The sequence below is a fragment of the Cynoglossus semilaevis genome, unplaced genomic scaffold (genome assembly GCF_000523025.1).
Source record: "Cynoglossus semilaevis isolate Cse_v1.0 unplaced genomic scaffold, Cse_v1.0 scaffold419, whole genome shotgun sequence".
NCBI lineage: Eukaryota > Metazoa > Chordata > Actinopteri > Pleuronectiformes > Cynoglossidae > Cynoglossus > Cynoglossus semilaevis.
This window is the reverse complement of record NW_007585113.1, coordinates 5,755-26,222: the sequence shown is the minus strand read 5'-3', so window position 1 is coordinate 26,222 and position 20,468 is coordinate 5,755. Positions and strand designations below refer to the sequence as shown.

At 43.7% G+C, this 20,468-nt stretch overlaps 2 protein-coding genes across 3 annotated transcripts in view; one reads left to right on the top strand and one right to left on the bottom strand.

Annotated features, from left to right (window-relative positions):
- disp1 (dispatched homolog 1 (Drosophila)) overlaps positions 1 to 9,977 on the top strand; it is a 17,162-nt gene extending 7,185 nt beyond the window's left edge. The window contains 9 exon segments of the mRNA XM_025053608.1: positions 3,271 to 3,300; positions 3,930 to 4,053; positions 4,170 to 4,297; positions 4,971 to 5,065; positions 5,217 to 5,314; positions 5,421 to 7,010; positions 7,514 to 7,777; positions 7,859 to 9,471; positions 9,473 to 9,977. Coding sequence (XP_024909376.1) covers positions 3,271 to 3,300; positions 3,930 to 4,053; positions 4,170 to 4,297; positions 4,971 to 5,065; positions 5,217 to 5,314; positions 5,421 to 7,010; positions 7,514 to 7,777; positions 7,859 to 9,471; positions 9,473 to 9,587 — 4,057 coding nt within the window. The 3' untranslated portion in view covers positions 9,588 to 9,977.
- A 3,214-nt stretch (positions 9,978 to 13,191) lies between these two features.
- On the bottom strand, positions 13,192 to 20,012 carry LOC103398497 (toll-like receptor 5). Of its 2 annotated transcripts, none has more exons than XM_008337146.3 (5): positions 19,840 to 20,012; positions 17,901 to 17,973; positions 15,134 to 17,414; positions 14,585 to 14,673; positions 13,192 to 13,868 (listed from the first exon to the last, which is right to left on the bottom strand). In XM_008337146.3, exons 2-5 carry the CDS (start codon positions 17,946 to 17,948, stop codon positions 13,629 to 13,631), a joined length of 2,658 nt encoding a protein of 885 aa, XP_008335368.1. In that variant the 5' UTR covers positions 17,949 to 17,973; positions 19,840 to 20,012; the 3' UTR covers positions 13,192 to 13,628. The 2 variants fall into 2 exon arrangements, with proteins under 2 accessions (XP_008335368.1, XP_024909375.1); XM_025053607.1 differs by lacking the exon at positions 19,840 to 20,012 and adding an exon at positions 19,558 to 19,810.
- Between the last annotated feature and the right edge of the window lie 456 nt (positions 20,013 to 20,468).

Here is a 20,468-nt window from a genome sequence, read left to right as displayed (position 1 = left end):
ACAGAAACAACATCCAGACTGATGGTATCAAAATGTACCCTCACTCAGACGCGCACGGGTGCATAGCATTGACATGTAACCCAGCTTCCTCTAATTAAAGGTTGTTCCACATTCTCTGTGAAACCATGTCCCTGGTTGTGGTTTGATCCAAGTGATAATGAGTAAGGAGAGTGTCCCCAGCTGACCTCCACTTAAACTTTGGCTTCAAACAACACAGGCCTGTGTTTATTGCAGGCTGTTAAGAAACGCGATGCCCTGTGAATCTCCGTGTTACTGCAGAGGCTGCTGGAAACTGCAGCGTGTTTTCTTGAGCTTTGTTCCCCGAGGATCCTCCTGGTTTGGTGCTAATTAATCGACGCATAAACTTCTGGTGCTCGAGACGGAGGTGCTGAAGAGGAATAATTTGCTGTAGCACACCAAATAGCCGAATTAGCCTCTCTGGCGCGGTCAGAAGTAGCCCGGCGTCGGCCATTGTTATTATTGCGTGCATTTTCCAGATTGATTCCATTCATTTGATTACGTGGTCACACATATCAGCTACAGTTCGTTGTCTTTTAACTTGTGAGGAACAACTGCGAACATTTATTTTTGTCTCTGCGTCATGGAGTTCATTGCAGCTCGTCCTAATGTCAAAAGTAGCAGTAGCGCAGCGCTCGCAGTTGTCTGTTTACCCTTGATCTAAATAAACCTGTCACACGATCTCTCAAAGCTACTATCTACCTCTGCTATTTGGTACAAAGATTTAAAAGCTTTGTCCTGTGCTGGAGGGTGGAGGGGGGGGGAGACTTTTACCCATAGCTTAGTCTCACTCTCTGTCAGGCTCCTGTGTTTCTCTCCTCTGTCAGCACAGTGCTGAGTGAGCGGCTGGTGGTCCGTGTTTACCTTATTAATTAGCCCAGTGATCCAGAAACACTCTCCCTCTGGTAAATAGAATAACACTGAAAGGTTACTGAGGGCCCTGAGGTGAGTGCAAGGAAAATACGAGACGAGGTAGAAGCCTACGAGAAGAGGGGGAAAAGGGAGAGAGAGGGGGCGTTGGATAAAGTGTTAGCATTGTCAGCTTGCTTTGTAGCCCATGTGAGTGAAGTTCCGAGGAAACCTCAAGTTGTCGTCCTGCAGAATCCAGAGCCTTCAGTCAACATCCTTACGATCATCCTCTCCATTTACGTTTTTTGTTTTTTAAATACGGCGCTAGTTTTTTTTTTTTTTTTTTAAATACGGCACTAGCTTCTTCAAGTGTCCTTTTTAACAGGCAGGTCGGAGCCGAAGGTCGAGGTGTACGTGTTTAGCCGCTTGATGGCGTAAATCGTTGGCTGTGACCAGGGTTTATTTAGACTTGTTTCATCTGAGTCATTACAAAGTCCAGGGCTCAGGTATGCTTTGCATCTTTCCCGTTGAGATGTTGAAACAGATGCACATTCGGGACCAGCCCAAACCCTGAATCAGACCTTATAGAGACAAATAGATTCGCCTGAAAGCACTTTTATGAATCCATTCCAACAACGTCCAAAAGCTCGCCTCCATTTTGGGCCACATCTCAGTCACGGCTTCTGGAGTTTGAGGCCAAACATGGAGAGCCATCAGAGGAAGGAGCAGTAAAACGAATTGTATTAGCAATACTGAGTTTTCCCTGGGTTACCCTTTTCAAAGAAGCCAAGGGGAAAATGTGTTTTTCATTAGTCACTGATGGTTTGAACCAGGTTAAAGGTCACATTATACGGGTCCTTCACAGAGAAGCTTGTTTTAGGCTCACGAGTTAATCATTGTGTAGTAGCCTGAATCATAAATATTTTTTTGTACACTCATCGGAGCAGAAAAAGTCCTCTCCAGTGAGTGTTGTTGAGTGCGTCTCTTTGTGCTCGCTTTTATGTGCGTGTTCTAAACCTTATCTACTTGACATAAAGCTGTCATGTTAACATGTCCAGTGAAACTCGGTAGTAGATTTACTCCCCATCCTTCTTTTTTCCCCCCTCTTCCAGGCAGCGAAATTCCTAGTTAAGAGTTCCAGTCATTTCGGGCTTCGTTTTACCACTAATTACAACATTCTGGGATTTTACTTTGACAGCAAAACAGCCTAAAAAAAAAAACCAAAAAACCCCTAAACAATTTTTGCCTCCAGCCCAGTTAGTTAATACTGCACTTGAAATGACCAGAGCGCTAATGATCTGATTGCTTGTCGCAGACAATGACCTTGTTGCTCACTTTCTGTTCCTTTTTGAAATATATAGTGCAATATATATATGTATAGGTTATATTTATACATATATACTATATGTGTGTATATATATGTATAGGCTATATGTATATATATTCATATATATATTTATATATGTATGTGTATATATATATTTATATGTGTATGTATATATATATATTTATATATGTATAAGTAAGTAGTAAGTAAGTCTTAAGTAGAGTTCCAAGTAAGTAAATCTAATAGAAATCCAATGTTTCCCCCCCACTCCTCTTTCACCTTCCTGAGCCCGCTGCAGTTTTGAAGGCATCACAAATTTTGTGTCCTTATATTTTCTCCACCTGTAGCTCCCGTATCACTGCCCCTGACCTGTTGTTCCTGCGTCGTTTATCTCCTGCGGCCCTGCTGCGATCACGTAGTCATATCTGATTTTGCGACTTCCTTTTCTTCCCTCCTTTTTCACCTCCGCCCGACATGACCGCTGCTGCTCGCTGCATACCGGACACCGCTGCATTGCTCCCATAAGGAGCTAACGAGAAGTCCAGATAGAACTTTGACTTTGACTTTGACTGAACCGAGGCTTTAAAGCCTGTGTGTTCGTTTGCTAAGTGTCATCAGAACTTCTTTTTTTAGACTTCATTAGGGTTTTTTTTTTTTTATGTTTCTGCACTCCATTTTAAAGTGGAGTTGTTTATTCACCGATGTAGTTGAGTTTTTATTGAGATCTAAAAAAAAAAAAAAAAAATTACGGTCTCTGTAGTTTATATCTTTTTCCTAGCATCTTGATGTCAGTTGCCAGAAAGTGGCTCAGTTGGAAAGATTGTCTGCCTTATCTGAAAGGGAATGTGGATAGAAGAGTAAAGTACTATGGTAAGGCCACTGAAAGTCCTGACAGTCCCATTGTTTTTACTGCTTTTACTGGTTCAGAGCTGGATGCGTTTGCTGTTACTGAAAATAACCTGCAGATGAAAAAAGATGCCATGCAGTCCTCCCTCGTAGAGCACTTTTCACATTGCCTCATGTTTTGATTTTAAAAATACAAAATTTTGATTTATCTCCCTCTCTTTGTCTTGCAGCCCGGCAAAGCCCCTACGATTCCCCAAAAGGTATGAACTGCCAAAAAAGGTTTCTTCTTTGTTGATGTCCTGGATTACAAAGGTCCACTTTCCTCCTTCCACTCCTTTTATTGTTGTTAGCCATCCATCACTGCTCACGTGGATCCATCATTCCTAAGTAGTGAGTCATGAGAATTATTGATGGGAGTTGTGAGTCTTGTGTGTACCTGGCCTTTGTTAACCAGCAGTTCCATCTCCATCTCCTAGTTACAAGCCTGCTCGACCGAGTCCCTCACCAACATTCATCTACTGTTTCGATTGAATTGAGATTAATCAACATTTGTAAATATGTATTGCAAAAACAAATTTTTTTTTTTATTTTTGCATGAAACAAATAGTTTTTTTTTTTTTATTTATGCATGAAACAAATGGCGGGATTAATTGAAAAAGAAATCAAGAAAAATAGATGTATAGCTCTAAATTCAACTACCTTTAGTTTAGTTCCAGTTTATGATTTTAGTCAGACTAGAACAGAATATTTTTGTAATAAATAAATGCATTAATTTTGACAGCCTTATTAAAAATAAATAAATATCTGTAAAACAGGATAAAACCCAGTCATTTTTTCAATTTACTATGTTTTTTTTTTTTTTCACCAAATGTTGTGTCCTTAATTACAGTTATGCTGAGCTAATAGCCGATTGGCCAGTGGTGGTGCTGGGAGTGTGCACGGTCCTCATAGTGGTGTGTGCCCTTATCGGGGTTCTGGTGCCTGACCTGCCTGATTTCTCTGACCCTCTGTTGGTGAGTACAGTCTCACTCCACTCTACTTTTCATGGTACTTTTTTTTTAAAAACTGAAAACTGAATATACAGGTAGAACTTTTAATTCATTCGTTTTTTTTTTTTCTCATCCTAAAGGGTTTTGAGCCACGAGGAACAGCCATTGGCCAGAGACTGGTCACGTGGAACAACATGGTGAAGAACACGGGCTACAAAGCTACGCTGGCCAACTACCCCTTTAAATATGCCGACGAGCAAGCCAAAAAGTAACTTTGCACGACTTCATACACACCCTTGCTCTCTCTTTCAGTGGTTCAGTCAGTAAAGGAAATAACATTTTTTTTACTCTGAAAAAAAAAAATCAATCCTTTGAAATGCAACCTGTTCATCCACCGCTGTCCTAATCGTCTTATTCTTCACCCCACGTCTGTCCACAAATCCTGTACCTGAGACGTCTCCTGCTGTCAGCGAGCGTCTCCTGTCTAATCCACCGTATCCGTCAGCACCTCAGTCCTTTTTCTGAAGGCCGATTCCTCTGCATTTCTTCTTTTTTTTCCTTCAGCGTCGTGCAGAAAAAACACAATAGCAAAAAAAAAAAAAGTTTTTCAATCGTTTTAATGACGCTCAAAGACTTATTCACCGGCCTCAAATCAAGTTTCGAGGATAAGCTCAATGTCCCCCCACCCCCCGGTTCTTCAGAGAATTATGTGATTTCGGGAGGGAACAGTAATCACTCCTGATTGGTCCATCACTGAGCTTCAACTGAAGTCATCATGAAAACAACGCCGCTCTTTGTTTACGATCTTTAGTTTCCCAGCGTGCCACGTCATTTCAAAATCATGTTCCCGGTTTGGTCCCACACTTTAAACTCGATGTTCCGTAAACTTGTTCTACACGTCCAGTGTTATAAAAACACACATTATCTTTTTTGTCTTTCAGTCACCAGGGACCCAGGTGGCCCGAGGACCACTTTGACAGAGACAAACGAGATGCAGAGTGGGACTTCAGCAAAGAGTTTTTCTGTGACGTGCCAGGTAGGTTTTTTTTTTTTTTTTTTAATGATGCGAAGTTGGGTTAAATTAATTTTTTTTTTTTAATTCAGTGGCAATCCGAACAAATCCATTTAAATTTACTTTAATTCATTAATTACTTTGATTTAACCCATTTTAAACTGACCTTTCCTAGGTGACAGCTACTCCCGGTTAGTGTTCACGTCTGCGGAGGGGAAGAGCCTTTGGAGCATTCAGGCCATTAAATCCATGTGCAATCTGGACAACACCAGGGTATGATCATGGAACTGAACAGACCTCGTGTATTTCCTGATACTCCTCCCGTATGTATTCGCCTTATTTATTTATGATTTTTTTTTTTTTTTTAATGTGGCCTCAGGTACGTTCTCACCGTGACTATTGGAGTCTGTGTCAGCGCACCAACGACGCCTCCTGCTGCCCCAGCTGGACACTTGGCAACTACATTGCCGCCATCACCAACCGGTCGTCCTGCCAGAAGATCACCGAGCGCGACGTGTCCCACACACTCAAGACACTGCGCTCCTGCGCCAAGTACTACCACAATGGCACACTGGGTCCAGACTGTTGGGACGTGGCCCTGAGACGGAGGGACCAGTCAAAGTGCGGCAACGTGCCGCGGAAGTGTACGAAGTACAACGCCGTGTACCAGATCCTGCACTTCCTGGTGGACAAGGACTTTCTCAGTCCCAAAAGTCTGGAGTATCCTCCGCCTGTGCTGAAATACAGCATGCTCTTCTCCCCCACAGAGAAAGGGGAATCTATGATGAACATTTACTTGGACAACTTTGAGAACTGGAACTCGTCCGATGGAATCACCACGGTCGCAGGGATCGAGTTCGGCATCAAACACGATCTTTTCCAGGACTACCTCCTCACAGACACCGTGTACCCAGCCATAGCTATTGTGATTGTCCTGCTGGTCATGTGCGTGTACACGCGCTCCGTTTTCATTACGCTGATGACGATAATCGCCATCATCAGCTCCCTGATCGTGTCGTACTTCCTCTACCGAATGGTCTTCAACTTTGAGTTCTTCCCCTTCATGAACCTCACCGCCCTCATCATCCTGGTGGGCATCGGGGCGGACGATGCCTTCGTGCTGTGCGACGTGTGGAACTACACGAAGTTCGACAAGCCTCAGGCGGAGCTGTCGGAGACCGTCAACGTGACCCTGCAGCACGCCGCCCTCTCCATGTTTGTCACCAGCTTCACCACTGCTGCAGCGTTTTACGCCAACTACGTCAGCAACATCACGGCCATACGATGTTTTGGCGTCTATGCAGGAACCGCCATTTTGGTCAACTACATCCTGATGGTGACGTGGCTTCCAGCCGTGGTGGTGCTACATGAACGCTATCTGCCTAATGTGTTTTCTTGTTACCAGCCCGCGCACCAGCAGCGAGGTCACTGCTCCACCATGTTTTGGGCGGGCCTTTGTCAGAAGGCCAACAAGTGCCTGTTTACTGTGACGGAGGCGTCGAGGATCTTCTTCGAGAAGGTGCTGCCCTGCATTGTCATCAAGCTGCGCTACCTCTGGCTCTTCTGGTTTCTGGCCATCACAGTGGGCGGGGCCTACGTGGTTTGCGTCAATCCAAAGATGAAGCTTCCGTCTCTGGAGCTGGCCGAGTTTCAGGTGTTCCGATCCTCCCACCCCTTCGAGCGCTACGACGCGGAGTACAAGAAACTCTTCATGTTTGAGAGGGTTCACCACGGAGAGGACCTCCACATGCCGATAACCATCATCTGGGGCGTGACCCCTCTGGATAACGGAGACCCCCTGAATCCCAAAAATAAGGGAAAGCTGATGCTGGACAGCAGTTTTAACATTTCCAGTCCAGCGTCTCAACTCTGGATCCTCAACTTCTGTCAGAAGCTGAGGAACCAGAGTTTTGTTTTTCAGTCAGAGGAGCAGGACTTCACCAGCTGCTTTATTGAGACATTCAAACAGGTCAGTATGTCATTTAAACCAACAGGATATTTAAAAAAAAATCTCAGATGACTACTTGAATTTGGTACATTTTTATAAAAAAAAAAAAAATCTTCTCAGATGACTTCTTGAATTTGGTACATTTTTTAATCTAATGTCAAAACCTTTTTTTGAACAGTGGATGGAGACTCAGGACTGCACCGAGGGCTCCGTCTACCCCTGCTGCAGTCAGTCCACCTTCCCCTACAGGCCTGATGTCTTCGAGCTCTGTATCAAGAGGGCCATCATGGAGCTGGACCGCAGTACCAACTACCATCTGGACAGCAAGACCCCCGGACCTCGATTTGACATTAACGACACCATCAGAGCCATAGTGTTGGAGTTCCAGAGTACCTATCTCTTCACACTGGCCTATGAGAAAATGTACCAGTTCTATCGTGAGAAAAAAAAAAAAAAATCTTCTCAGATGACTTCTTGAATTTGGTACATTTTTTAATCTAATGTCAAAACCTTTTTTTGAACAGTGGATGGAGACTCAGGACTGCACCGAGGGCTCCGTCTACCCCTGCTGCAGTCAGTCCACCTTCCCCTACAGGCCTGATGTCTTCGAGCTCTGTATCAAGAGGGCCATCATGGAGCTGGACCGCAGTACCAACTACCATCTGGACAGCAAGACCCCCGGACCTCGATTTGACATTAACGACACCATCAGAGCCATAGTGTTGGAGTTCCAGAGTACCTATCTCTTCACACTGGCCTATGAGAAAATGTACCAGTTCTATCGTGAGGTAAGGAGCAAAGTTTTTACCTTTTTTTCTGTTGTATTATCCCATTGTATTTCTCCTGATATTAAAAACGTGCCGTTGTAGGTGGATGCCTGGATTACAGAGGAGCTGCGCTTTGCCCCCACGGGTCTGAGCCACGGTTGGTTCATCAGCAACCTGGAGTTTTACGACCTGCAGGACAGTTTGTCCGGCGGCACCCTGGTCGCCATGGCGCTGTCGGTGGCTGTGGCGTTCAGCGTCATGCTCCTGACCACGTGGAACATTATCATCAGTCTGTACGCCATCCTGTCCATCGCTGGGACCATATTTGTCACCGTGGGCTCCCTGGTACTCCTGGGCTGGGAACTGAACGTCTTGGAGTCGGTCACCATTTCCGTGGCAGTCGGTCTGTCCGTGGACTTTGCGGTCCATTACGGTGTGGCCTACCGTCTCGCCCCGGAGCCCAGCCGTGAGGGGAAGGTTATTTTCTCCCTCAGTCGCATGGGCTCCGCCATAGCAATGGCTGCGCTGACGACGTTCGTTGCCGGAGCCATGATGATGCCCTCGACGGTGTTGGCCTACACGCAGCTGGGCACCTTCATGATGCTCATTATGTGCATCAGCTGGGCTTTTGCTACCTTTTTCTTTCAGTGCATGTGCCACTGCTTGGGACCCCAGGGTACGTGCGGCCAAATTCCGCTGCCAGAGAAGCTACAGTGCTACACCTTCACTGAAACGGCCTCGGAAAACTCGTCATCTTCGGGCAAGGGCTCCGGCCAGGCGAAGTATCAGCTGGACAGCCACGGTGACCAGGTGGAGCACTACGAGCTAGAGCCGCTAGCATCCAGTCAGAAAACTGAGGAGCAGGAGGTGTGCGCTCAGCTCTATAATGGAATTCCTCATCATCACGGCTCCTTGTATTCACACATCCAATACAAGGGCAAAAACGACACGGCGAGAGCCGGGATGGAGAACGGCTTTGTTCCGAGGTGCCAGCACTCCCAAAACACAAACTGCACCTCTGGTGACCCCCTCTCTCCTCAGCGGGCCCAGCCGGGGACCCCGCATCCCTGTGCTCTGCCTCCGCAGGAATCGACCGCCAGTCCTCCCTCCCCTCAGCTCTGTACGCACTCAGGAAACACACCATGCAAACAAAACCCTTCCGTCTTAGCTCCCAGCCTGGACCCCGTCTACACACACCTGGAGTGCCCTATGCATTACATACACTGTCACCCAGCCCATTTCCATCAGTGCGCGCAGGGAAGAACGACGGCCAGGCCAGGACCAGTGCACGGCTACCATCTCAAAAGGTACTGCGTTCACTCCGGCCCAGCCAGAGAGCAGCGGTCCACAGAACCAGAACCGGCCTGTAGTCCGGAAGCTGTGGAACAGGAAGGAAATCATCCACCCAACATAAAGGAGTCGAGTAATGACAGTGGCCAAAGTACAGGCAACTCAGCCCCGACGCAGCATCAGCCTCGATGCCCGTCCCCCTCTCTGGACTCGTCGCACACAACTTGTCCGGAGAGACGGAAACCGAAAGAACCAGTCCATTGTTGTGGCGATAGAAATGTACGCACCACAACCGCAGGAACAACAATGCAAACGGACGCTTGTTGTAAAATCCCTGGCAACCAGGAGAAGCTCAAAAGTATTCCCGTCACACGGGAGGAAAGTGTCGGAAAGTTGACGTCGAAAGCAAAGTGCAATTCAGCTGCAGACGTCGAAAGCAAAGTGCAATTCAGCTGTTCAGCTGAAGTTCAACGTGCCAAAAAGTAAAACCAGCGTGCCTCCAATTGCAATAAACACTAATTCTACTGAGACGATGTGTTGACGATGATTTCGTATTTCAATGAAACTTCGCGCAGAACAAATACCCTACGTCTGGAGAAGAGAGAAAGAAAAAAAAGATACGGTGCATTCAGTGTCTCAATGGTTGTTTGAGATGTGTTTGCTGACTAAGTGCCTCAATACGTCTCGGAACAAAAACACACACCTGACGGAACCAGAAACCGTACGGCAAATACCGTCTCGTTTGTTAATGTAAATTCACGTTCAATCAAACAAACAAACAAACAAACAAACAACTAAACAAAGTCACATGTTACCAGCTGATAAGAGTCGCTCGCTGACACCGTCTTCGGTGTTGAACTCCCATCGTGCTGTTACTGTTTCCACATGCCTCAAGATAAGATGTACAATTAAAATACCTTTTTTTATCTCAGTCGTCCAGCTGTCTGCTCTATTGTCTCATCTCTTCGTCTCACACGCGGGCTGGTTTTTGTGTGTTGCCGGTGCCTCACATACAGACGTCGTACATTGTGTTTGAAACTGAAGCTTTTTTTTATAATGGTTTTATATATAAAGGATATGAGCTGTTCAGTAACCTGTATTCTTTCTTCACTGATTCTCCTTTCTAATAGAAAACAGACCTGGATTCACTGTTTCTATGAAGCCCCCAGTGCAGTAATTTAAGTCAAATGAGGCTTGGCTTGGTCCAGTTGAAAAAAAAACGTCCATGGAATTTTTGTAAAAAAAAAAAAAAACGTGAAGGATGTTAATTGGGAATGACGGGGATGCACAGGATTCGGCCCACGGGCCTCGAGTTTGAGTTCACTTATGCAAATGTTATTGTACAACGTTTTTAGGTTTGCAGCCTGGACACTACTTTCTGATTTTATATTTTTTTATAAGAAACATGACCCTCAACCACACATAGCGTTCAGATGGCGTTTGAGAACTGCGGTGATGTCAGCGACGATAATGTTGTGTGCCCTCCGGCGGGACGACGGCGTCGTAGACCGGGAGGGAAAAAAACGTTTGGACGGTCGTTCGGTCTTCAGTCGTCACACCCTGAAACCCGCAAATAAAGAAACTCCCAACAAACAAACAAACAAGCAAGCCACACAACCGACACACATTACATAATGAACCACACACACTGGGCTTGCTTAATGTTTCCGTGCCGAGGAAAACATCCAGTCCTTCCTCCGTCGCTCTCTCACAGCAGTGAAGACGAGTCTACTCCCCCTCCCGGGACGATCTGTCCTCAGGCCCATGTGAGCGTCTCTGTAATTATATTTACTTAAACAGAGGTCAAATATTAACCATGGCCGTGGGGCAGGGTTTATTACATTCCCCTGCGAGCCGGAGGGAATCTCAGAAGCATGTGTGTCTGTTCTGAGTATATTCTTCGGGCCTGAAATAACTGTGAAGAGGCCGTGGAGCAAAGAGCTTGTTTACAAGGCAAACATTTGCTTCTACTTTTCAAATTAGATTTTGGCGGAGCTGCAGTGCTAGGACAGATTGATGAGGGCGAAACGGCCTTTTCACTTCCCTCTCCTAAGATCGCTTTGAAGCTTGTGCGTTGCTCTCCGTTTCACACCTCCACTCCATAAATTTCTACTTAGAATTCCCAGGATCCCCTTACAAGTCAAAGCTGCAGTCCACGTCTTCGCACAGGCCTCCTGTCTGAGCGGTGCGATGTTCGAGTTCCTCACGGGAAAACAAATCCTACGATGGAGTTCTGTTTCCAAAGCAGCCCAGGGCTGTCATTTGTGGTGCAGTAAAAAGCAACTACTGAATAACTCCATGTCTACATGCTGTGTTTTTTTTTCCCCCCCTCCAAATGATGCTCATTTTAAAAGAGCAGTATGCCATTTCAAAAAGGCAGCACGGTGGAAGAGTGGTTCATCCTTCTGCCTTACACTGCAAGAATCGTGTAAATTGTTGTTTATCTTTAAGTCTACGTTGTTGTCATTGAACTGGGATTGAACGATGACAAGGATTAAGCAAACGGTTTGCGCCCCACAGTTTGGGAACCACAGGATGAAAAAAAAAAATTCCTAAGTCAAAAATTCAAGCAAAAAAAATGTTGGTTTCTCGTTGGTATGTTATAAAATCTTACACAAGTATTTTTCTCAATTTTATTTTTGCAAATGACATACTGCTTTAATACTTCCAATATTTAGTGTATTACAAAACCAGGAAATGTTTACATCTACTCCCAAACTTTTTTTTCTAGGGACCAATATTTTAAAGTCCCAAACCTTCGCGACCCAAGTCAATAGACATTATTCGTAAACTCCTGGGGAAACATGATGCGAGACGACCCAAAAAAAACCCCTCTTGCGCCCCCCCTGAGGGTCACGAACCACTCTTTGGGAAACAATGTATATAATATGCAAAACCAGACAACTGTGTATTCATTTTTAACACACAAAAAAACAACTATCATTAAACTTTTTTTTTTAGCCACTCAATTAATGAATTCTACAAATAAACTATTTCAAAAGTGAAAACAAAAAAAAAAACAAAATTAAATTCTAAAAGTGGTTTCCATTGGTTGGGGAATTGATGAACACTGACCCCACAACTTCCACTGATGATTTTTATTTATTTAGTTTATTGTGCATTGTTTTATTTTTTTTATTTTTTAATGGACTTTTGTGCTGGTATCTTCATTTGCTGCCATGTGATTGGCTGATTGGTGCATATAAATCTACATCATTTATTTAACCCTGGGGGCTGCTAAATGTGACTGTGGCTGGTTAAAAACTCCAGCTACAGTCAATAGCGTGGAAAGAGCACGTGGGACAGATATTAATGTACTACGTGTCGTGTATTATCAGCAGGGGCCCGAGGACAGGCTCTAATGTTCACAACAGCTGCCTCATAAAGGCTGGGAGGACGGCGGATGCCGGGGCCAACAGGACGGAAGCTGTCCTCTGCCCGGTGGCTTCCTGTTTTCAGACACACACTGCTCCAATGAAAGGGAACCGAGTGACCTCGAATTCACTCTCAGCTTACACTCCCACAAACCCCCAGCGCTCCGCAACGCCACATCACCGGCAGCTGCTGCGATGAGCCGGTGTGAGGGTGCGACACACCCGGCGCCATTATAAACAGTCTGTTAGTGGTGATGACTGATCCCTCACTAATGAGCACCTCACTCCTTCGACGGTCACCTCTGTTTAAGTGAACTAGAAAGTGGCCGACTTACGCCATCTAGTGGACAGAGGTAATAGTACAGTGGTTTGCAATTTTTTTTTTTTCAATTTTAGAACTAATTTTGCATCACGTTTGTTATACTGTGTTGCAAATACAGAGTAGTAGAATTAGTAACTCATATAGCTGTTGCTTGTGCAGTCACGTGATCGCAGTTGTGAATCAAGATGCTGCGTTTTATTAGAATATATAAATGAGTGTTCATATTTATTTCATTTCTATTCATGAGAGTGAAATTTTAGTTTAGTTAAAAACATTTACAGTAAAATTATTTATCAGTATTTATTTCAATTAATTACTAGACTTTTCAGGCGACCTCATTTGAATTCCAGGTGACCAAACATGGGGTCGCGACCCCAAGGTTGAAAAACATTATAGTACGTGTGCTTTGCATTAAACCTTTTCCGCCCATTAATCATGAAACGGTAGTAAGAAGTTCACAAACTTTTATTACAAAAATATATCACTATTTGACAGTGCAATATTAATGTGTATTCTAACATTTTTCAGAGTACAGTTTGGTTATACGTCTGTCCTGTGTAAGGAACAGCTGGAGAGTCCATTGTCACATAAATCAATGGATATGTATGTATTTTTCTGGTATGGTGGAGTAGGCAAGAATCGACTCAAAACGTCTAGTAAAATTACATTTTTTTTACTTTATTTATTCCACATAGCTAAAATACAAGATGTACACAAACCACATATTACCTAATATCACAAGTACATACTACCTTTCCGTACATAGGATTAACATATATTCAGTAGACTTGCATTCATAACGGCTACAACCAAAGTTTTTCATTGACTTTACTCTTATTTTCTGACCTGTATACACCTGGTAAGTTTTAGTGTCTTCGTAGCCCATTCAGAGTCTAACTTCTCTGAGCTCCTCCAGCTGGACATTGTCCTGAGGTTGATTTTGCTCTTGCACAGGTGGAGCTCTGTCCTCTGCTAACTTGTTTGTCTTTGTGTTCTTCAGTAGTTTGGTCTCCAGCCGCTCATAAAACCAGCCCAGGTCTTGGGGGTCCTGCGGCCACACGAGGTAGTCTCTTTTCTGGATCAAATCTCTGATGGCGTTGTACTTCATCAGCTGGTACTGCGTCACCTTTGCGTCATCAAAAAGAGGTGAGTTATTCAAAGTGGTTTTCCTTCTGCTGCGAGAACGAATCAAAAGTATATAAGTGACGCCCTCTGCTGGTGAAGGACACGCATTGACCAGTAAATCCTGTGTCCGTCTCTCCCTTGGATGAAAGTAAATAGTATGTAAAAAAGACTGGATTTTTTTTTTTTATGTGAATAGTATGTGAAAGCCTTTATCGTGTTTTTTTTTTTTTAAACTGTCCTACCTGGTTCAGTTATTTTGGCTTTTAATTTTTTTTTCAATGCACAGTTCTGACAGTAACAGGAATTGGACCAGCAACCCTTGACTTACCTTGAGCTCTCTATACCAGTTACCATGAGGTTCTTACTCATCTCTGCATCCGTTTTTTTTCTCTTAAAATGCATAATATAACAATACGTGACCCTCAATAGGAGGCCCGTGGGCCACTTTTGGCACGTGACCCAGCTATTTATGGTCCCCGAACTGTGGTCCTTCACTGTGTGTTTTGGTTTAGTAAACACGTGTAAATGTGGACTTTCATCTCCATGCTTCTGATGCGCTAGCCTGCCAGCGCAAATGGATGCCGCACCAGTAGCTTCAGTGCTAACACTTTGTGAACTTGCACTGATATTTCGCCAGCAGTAGGAGCCTCCCTGGGAGAAAACCAAGGGAATGGTTGGAGGCTTTAAATATTGGTCTGTTAAGTAGTTCATGCATACCTTCCCAACCACCAGTAAAATCAAGATGTCTGTCAATTCCTCCAGCATCCGACTCTGAGCCACAGTGAACGCCTCCACACACCAGCCGTCTGGAGGAAAAAAGACATGAGCTTCTTAGTTTTTATTTATATATATATATATATGTGTGTGTATATATATATATGTGTATATATATATATATATGTGTATATATGTGTGTGTGTGTATTTGTTTGTGTATATATACACTGTTTGCATATACACACATATACTGTATGTATATATATGTATATATATTTCTATACACATAGTACATATATACGTATATGTATATATGTATATATATGTACAGTATATATGTATGTATGTATATACGTATATATATATATACATATATTTGTATATATATACATATATGCATATACGTATACATATATGTAATATATTTGTATATATACATATATATGTACATATATATATGATCTTGTCTTATGGCTTTTTGCAACAGTGACGATGTTCAATTCTCCAACAGTCATTTCTGTCACCAGTATCACACTGAACCGTGGTTTACCTTTAAGGAACTCCTTGGAGACGACACAGAGGGTTTTCCTGCTCCCCCAGACTGCATTTCTGATGTTGGAAAGGTGATCCTCGCCGGGCAGGAAGTCTCTGGCCTCAAAGCAGCAGCGGAAGATGTTTTCCTCTGAGAAATTGTTGTCCAGTTTTTTCAGTAGAGCAGCCTCCACCCACATGTAGTCACTGTTGCTAAAGCAGAGGAAGGCGTCATACTGCACTTCCTCCAGGGGAGGCGCCACCTTCGGGCCCTCCACGACCCTGCTCACCAGCTTTTTGTAGATGACGAATATGCGTCCGCGCAGACGGGCGTAAACGATGCCACCCAGGGTGAAGGCAGTAATGAGGAGGGCGGATAACACGAAGAGGGCTAACTTTAGCTCCTGGACGGACATTTCATCGTCGACCTCACACGGCTCCACCACCGTGGTGTAATTCAGCAGAGGCAGGTCGTGGAGAGCAGCTGGAAACTCACACCTGTGTGTCTCCGGAGGGCTCGTCACGACACTTGTCGCGTTGAGCCACAGCAGGAAGCTCTCTAGGTTACAATCACAGTGAAACCTGTTTCCTGCCAATTGGAGAGATACGAGGGACTTAAACGTCACGGGATCTGGAAATGCTATAAAATTGTTTGAAAGGTCCAGTTGTTCCAGGCTGGCTGGGAAAACATCTCGCTGCAGGGAGGTCAAGGAGTTGGACGAGAGATCCATTTCTAATATGGAGACCAGGCCTTTGAAGATCCCCGGAGGCAGAGACGTGAGTGAGTTGAGGCTCATATCAAGAGCAAGCAGATTGGTCATATTATCAAACAGGTCCAGACAGTTCCCTTGGCCCCAGATGACCTCCAAAGAACTGTCCTTGAGAATGAGCAGTTGAAGACTGTTATTATATGGAATTAAACTGTTCTCTGTTAGCGAGCACCACTTGATGAAGTTGCCGCTGTAGAAAAGTTTCTGCAGACGCCTAAAATAAGTCATCATGATATACACATCCTCCATGTTTGTCAGCCTGTTGTTCCTTAGATCCACGAAAGTGCTGCTCACTCCTATATCAGTGATGCTGCTCAGGGAGTTCAACTTGTTGTCGTCCAGAAGGAGAATTTCCAAGTTTGGTAAAGTCGCCGGGAACCCAAGGTCTCGCAACGAGTTTCCACTCAGAAACAACCACGATAAATTAGGGAGATCACTGAAGGCCTTGTATCCCAGTGCACCGATGTGGTTGTAGGACAAATCCAAGATTATAAGTTGGGTCAGATCGGCGAACGTGTGAGAATAGATTTCTCCCAGAAGGTTGCTCGATAGGTTGAGCATTTGCAAACTTCCCTGAAGACCATAAAAGGCTTTCTTTTTAATTTGGTTAATTTTATTTTTGGAAACGTCAATGATTCTTGCAACCTTCAGGGGACTGAAGACTGCCTCCTTGAGGTCAAAGATGAAGTTTCCACTCAAATCTAAATAGTCCACGGAACTGTTTTGGAGACTTTCAAATGTGCTTTTGTCTGGATCGGGAAAATTGTCATGGGAAAAGCCTTTACCCATGTGTCCCGAGAATTTAAGGTGAGTAATAGGTGTCCCGTTGATAACTTCGAAAAACCTCGCCGTCTTGTTGACATTGAACCCATTGGTGGACATGTCAAGGAAATCAAAGGCCATCTCTTTGAAAGGGTTTCCACATCCTTCCAAACTTGTGTCGTACATTCTGGCTATACGGTTGGACTCCAAATTCATGTTCGCGAAGCGTTTTCCCCTAAAGCCGACAAGATCTTCTTCACACAGTCTCTCGATCTGATTTAATTTAAGATTTAACACGCTTAACTTTGAAAGTCCCGTAAAAAACAGACCAGGTCGGAGCAAGGTTATTTGGTTCCCAAAGAGATCGAGTAACTCTAGTGAGATAAGCGGCTCGAAGTAGCTGTCTGCCAGTATGGAGTTGTTCAGAGTACTATAGTCCAGAAAGAGATACTGCAGCCTAACCAGTCCGGCAAACGCCCTGGGCTCCAGCTTCAGACCAACATTGTAGCCAAGAACCAACTTAACCAACTTCCTCTGACTGAGGAAGGCATCGTTTCTGATGACAATGCTGACTCTTTGGCGTCCAAGATCTAATTCCTGCAGTTGGTCATAGAGACTGAGGGAGGTGCTGTTAATGTCACTGATGTAGTTAAATTCCAGGTAGAGGGCGATGATATTCGCAGGCAGGACAGGAACCCAGTAGAGGCGTTTTGCGGCGCAATTAGCTATAAGTCCGTGTAGAGGACATGGCGAGGAGCCTGTATTAACCTACAAAGACGAAGGTGGGAAATATTTTAACAAGAGCAAAACGTCCTGACAGTTCCCAGCACCCACACGGAAAGTGATTTATCAGATTGTTTACCTCTAAATTGGACCACCGTTATTATAAAAAGCTAAATTGAACATATCAACATCGAAGTTCAAATATTTGTATACTTTAAGGGCTTTACTTTACAAACTTTACCCCTCAAATCCTCGGAAGATAAATCAACGTGTACTGCTTTGCTAAGTAACAGGAACTTTCAGATGTTACATTGTAACTCAACAAATCTTCAAATCCCGCCTTCACATGCTAGGAATGCAACCCAAAGTGTATGAAAAGATCTGATCCAAATTTTCTAGCAGTTTTGATGAAAACTGTGATCTTGTTCAAAAATTTAAAAACAAAAATTAGGAACTGTTGGCCTATTAATGCCTCAGCCTGAATTCAAAGATGACCCAGTGTTAACTTTTTGAGAAAGAAATTCTGTCTACCTGTAGACAAAGCCCAATGAGAACCAACCAAAGCGTCAGTGTCCACATTCTGTCCTTCGTGTCCCGTCAAGACCTGCACGAAAATGGGACAAAAAATAAGTGGTTCATGTAATGTTTACATAACTAATAAGTCAAATATTAACTCTTAAAAACTGAGGAAGCCGCTGCTTTCTTTTCCTTCCCTAATTCTTGCTCAATAAAAGAAGCCCCGCAGTCTGCAGGAAATGTTGACAGATTGTGACACAGCAGCAGGAGACACTTGAGATACGTTCCCACCCTCAGTCTTTTATACACAGAGATTCATTCTTACTGCATGAAAAAAGCTGGAAATGACTGAAAGATTTCAAACAAATCCCAGCCTTGGTGATTAGCACTGAGCTAAAACTGTTAAAGGACGTTCCTTTTAAACTCAATCCTAATTCATGCATTTCATGCAAATATGATGAGCTGGTGTGATGCTGTCATGGCTGCCACTAGGGGGAGCCCTTTGGAGTGTTTTTTTTTTTTTACGTGGGATTTTCCCACCCAATAAAGACTTGGAAATAGTGAAATAATTTTGCGAGGGCTTCGATCGAGTGAAGTAGCGATGAGGTGTTGCTGCTGAGCCCATTTGCTTTAGCTGTTTGCTTTGGCAGGTTCATAGTTCACTGCAGCAGGAACAACAATCTTTTTCTCTGTATGAGGTGTGATTACAAAGCTCGGCACAAAGAGTTTCGTGTTTGCCTTGAGCCAACACATGAGACGTGCAGGCGGCAGAATAGATGGTGGAAACTAATTAGCAAAGAGGCTCCTCAGCTTTTATCTCATCTTTTACAATAATGTTTCGAGCAGAGCAAACCCACGTTTCTGGCCTGCGTTTGATAAGATTGAGGAATTTACATGGTGGATAATGAATGTTCAGAAGCAGAATGTTGTAGTATCTATCACTAACTACACTTTTAGTGTAACTGAACAATTACGTGTGTGAGTTTTGTCCGTCTCCAGGCAGAGGTGGAAGTCGATACTTCATAACGTTTCAACAAACGCACAAGAAGATATGGTTTTAGCGCCCTGTTCTCACGATAACACAACATTGCATGATTGAGTGTACATTAGGGTTAGGCAGTGGTTCCCAGACTTTTTTGGCCTTTGACCCCATTTTGACGTAACAAATTTCTGGTGACCCCAGAGAGTTTTTCTTTTTTTTCTTTCCTAGAATTAGTTTTCGATCATGTGTGTTATACTGTGTTTGAAAATACACAGTAGTCCGATTAGTGCTAACATGAACACTGGCGAGTTTGTCTTTACAATATATTTTATTAGTAATTTTAAAAACTCAATCCTTAAACATTTCAGTCGACCCCAATCGAATTCCAGGCGACCACACGTGGGGTTGCGTCCCCTATGTTGAAAAACACTGCAACATGTAAACATGCTACATTCTAACTATCTTCAACACCTTTGACAAGTGTTGTTTAATTTTTAATGACGTTTCAAAGTTCCAAAAAGTGTCTATAACGAAATGCACTTTTAAATAAACGAGGTTTGAAAATGGAGGAAAACGACTATGTCAGGTACGACATTGCACAGAAGTGCAACACGTACAAAATGCTAAGACAGGGACGCGTTGTTGGGCAAAAATGCTGCAAACTCTTAAGCAATCAATGCTGCAACTAACCCTGTGATTTCTTCCTCCATAGGACACGCGTGGAAGCGCTTCCGTGGCTGTGTTGTTGTTTACGGATCAGAGGTAACTAACGAGTCCAGGCGAACTTTTATTTTGGAGAGATTTCTCCGTATTTCCTTTCTCGTCTTTGAAACACTATGCTGCCTTCACAAAGACTTCTAAAAATGATTACTTATTACCATTAATATCCTCGGTCGTATTTGTGTCCTGCTGTGGCGGTCGTCTTCTTGTCACTGTGTAAGCGTAGTATTTTTAATGGAATAAAGTACTTACCTTCCACCCGTCTGCCCCTCAGACCGCGGTGTTCGGAGTTGAAACACACCTCACACTCGCTAATTTGCCCTGTTCAAGTTAAGGACACATAAAACAGAGCGTCCTGTTCTGCTGCTGGCTGTCTTAACAGGAGGAATGTCTCCGTTTCCGCTATGGCGCAAAAATATTCTACCTCTTTTCCTGCTGCTGACACAGTGTATGTTTAGAGGGACACACAGACAGACAGGTCGACAAGAAAATAGATAAATATTTTAAAGACAAAAACGCCACTGGACTTAAAGTCTTTCTATCTATCTATCTATCTATCTATCTATCTATCTATCTATCTATCTATCTATCTATCTATCTATCTTTCTTTCTATCTATCTATCTTTCTATCTATCTATCTTTCACTCTATCTATCTTTCTGTCTATCTAGCTATCTAATCTAATCTAATCTATCTAAATCTCTGTTTTTGCTGCACTTCACCCTTTTCTCCACTCGGTGTCGCACTCGGTGTGTTGCACTCGTATCACGGAGCAGATGTGAGACACTTGTGGCATCATTATTATAATTGTAGTGCTGGTTCATTTAGCACGCACACTAGCCTGCATTCAAAATAGTACATTTGTCCTGAATATCTTTTTAA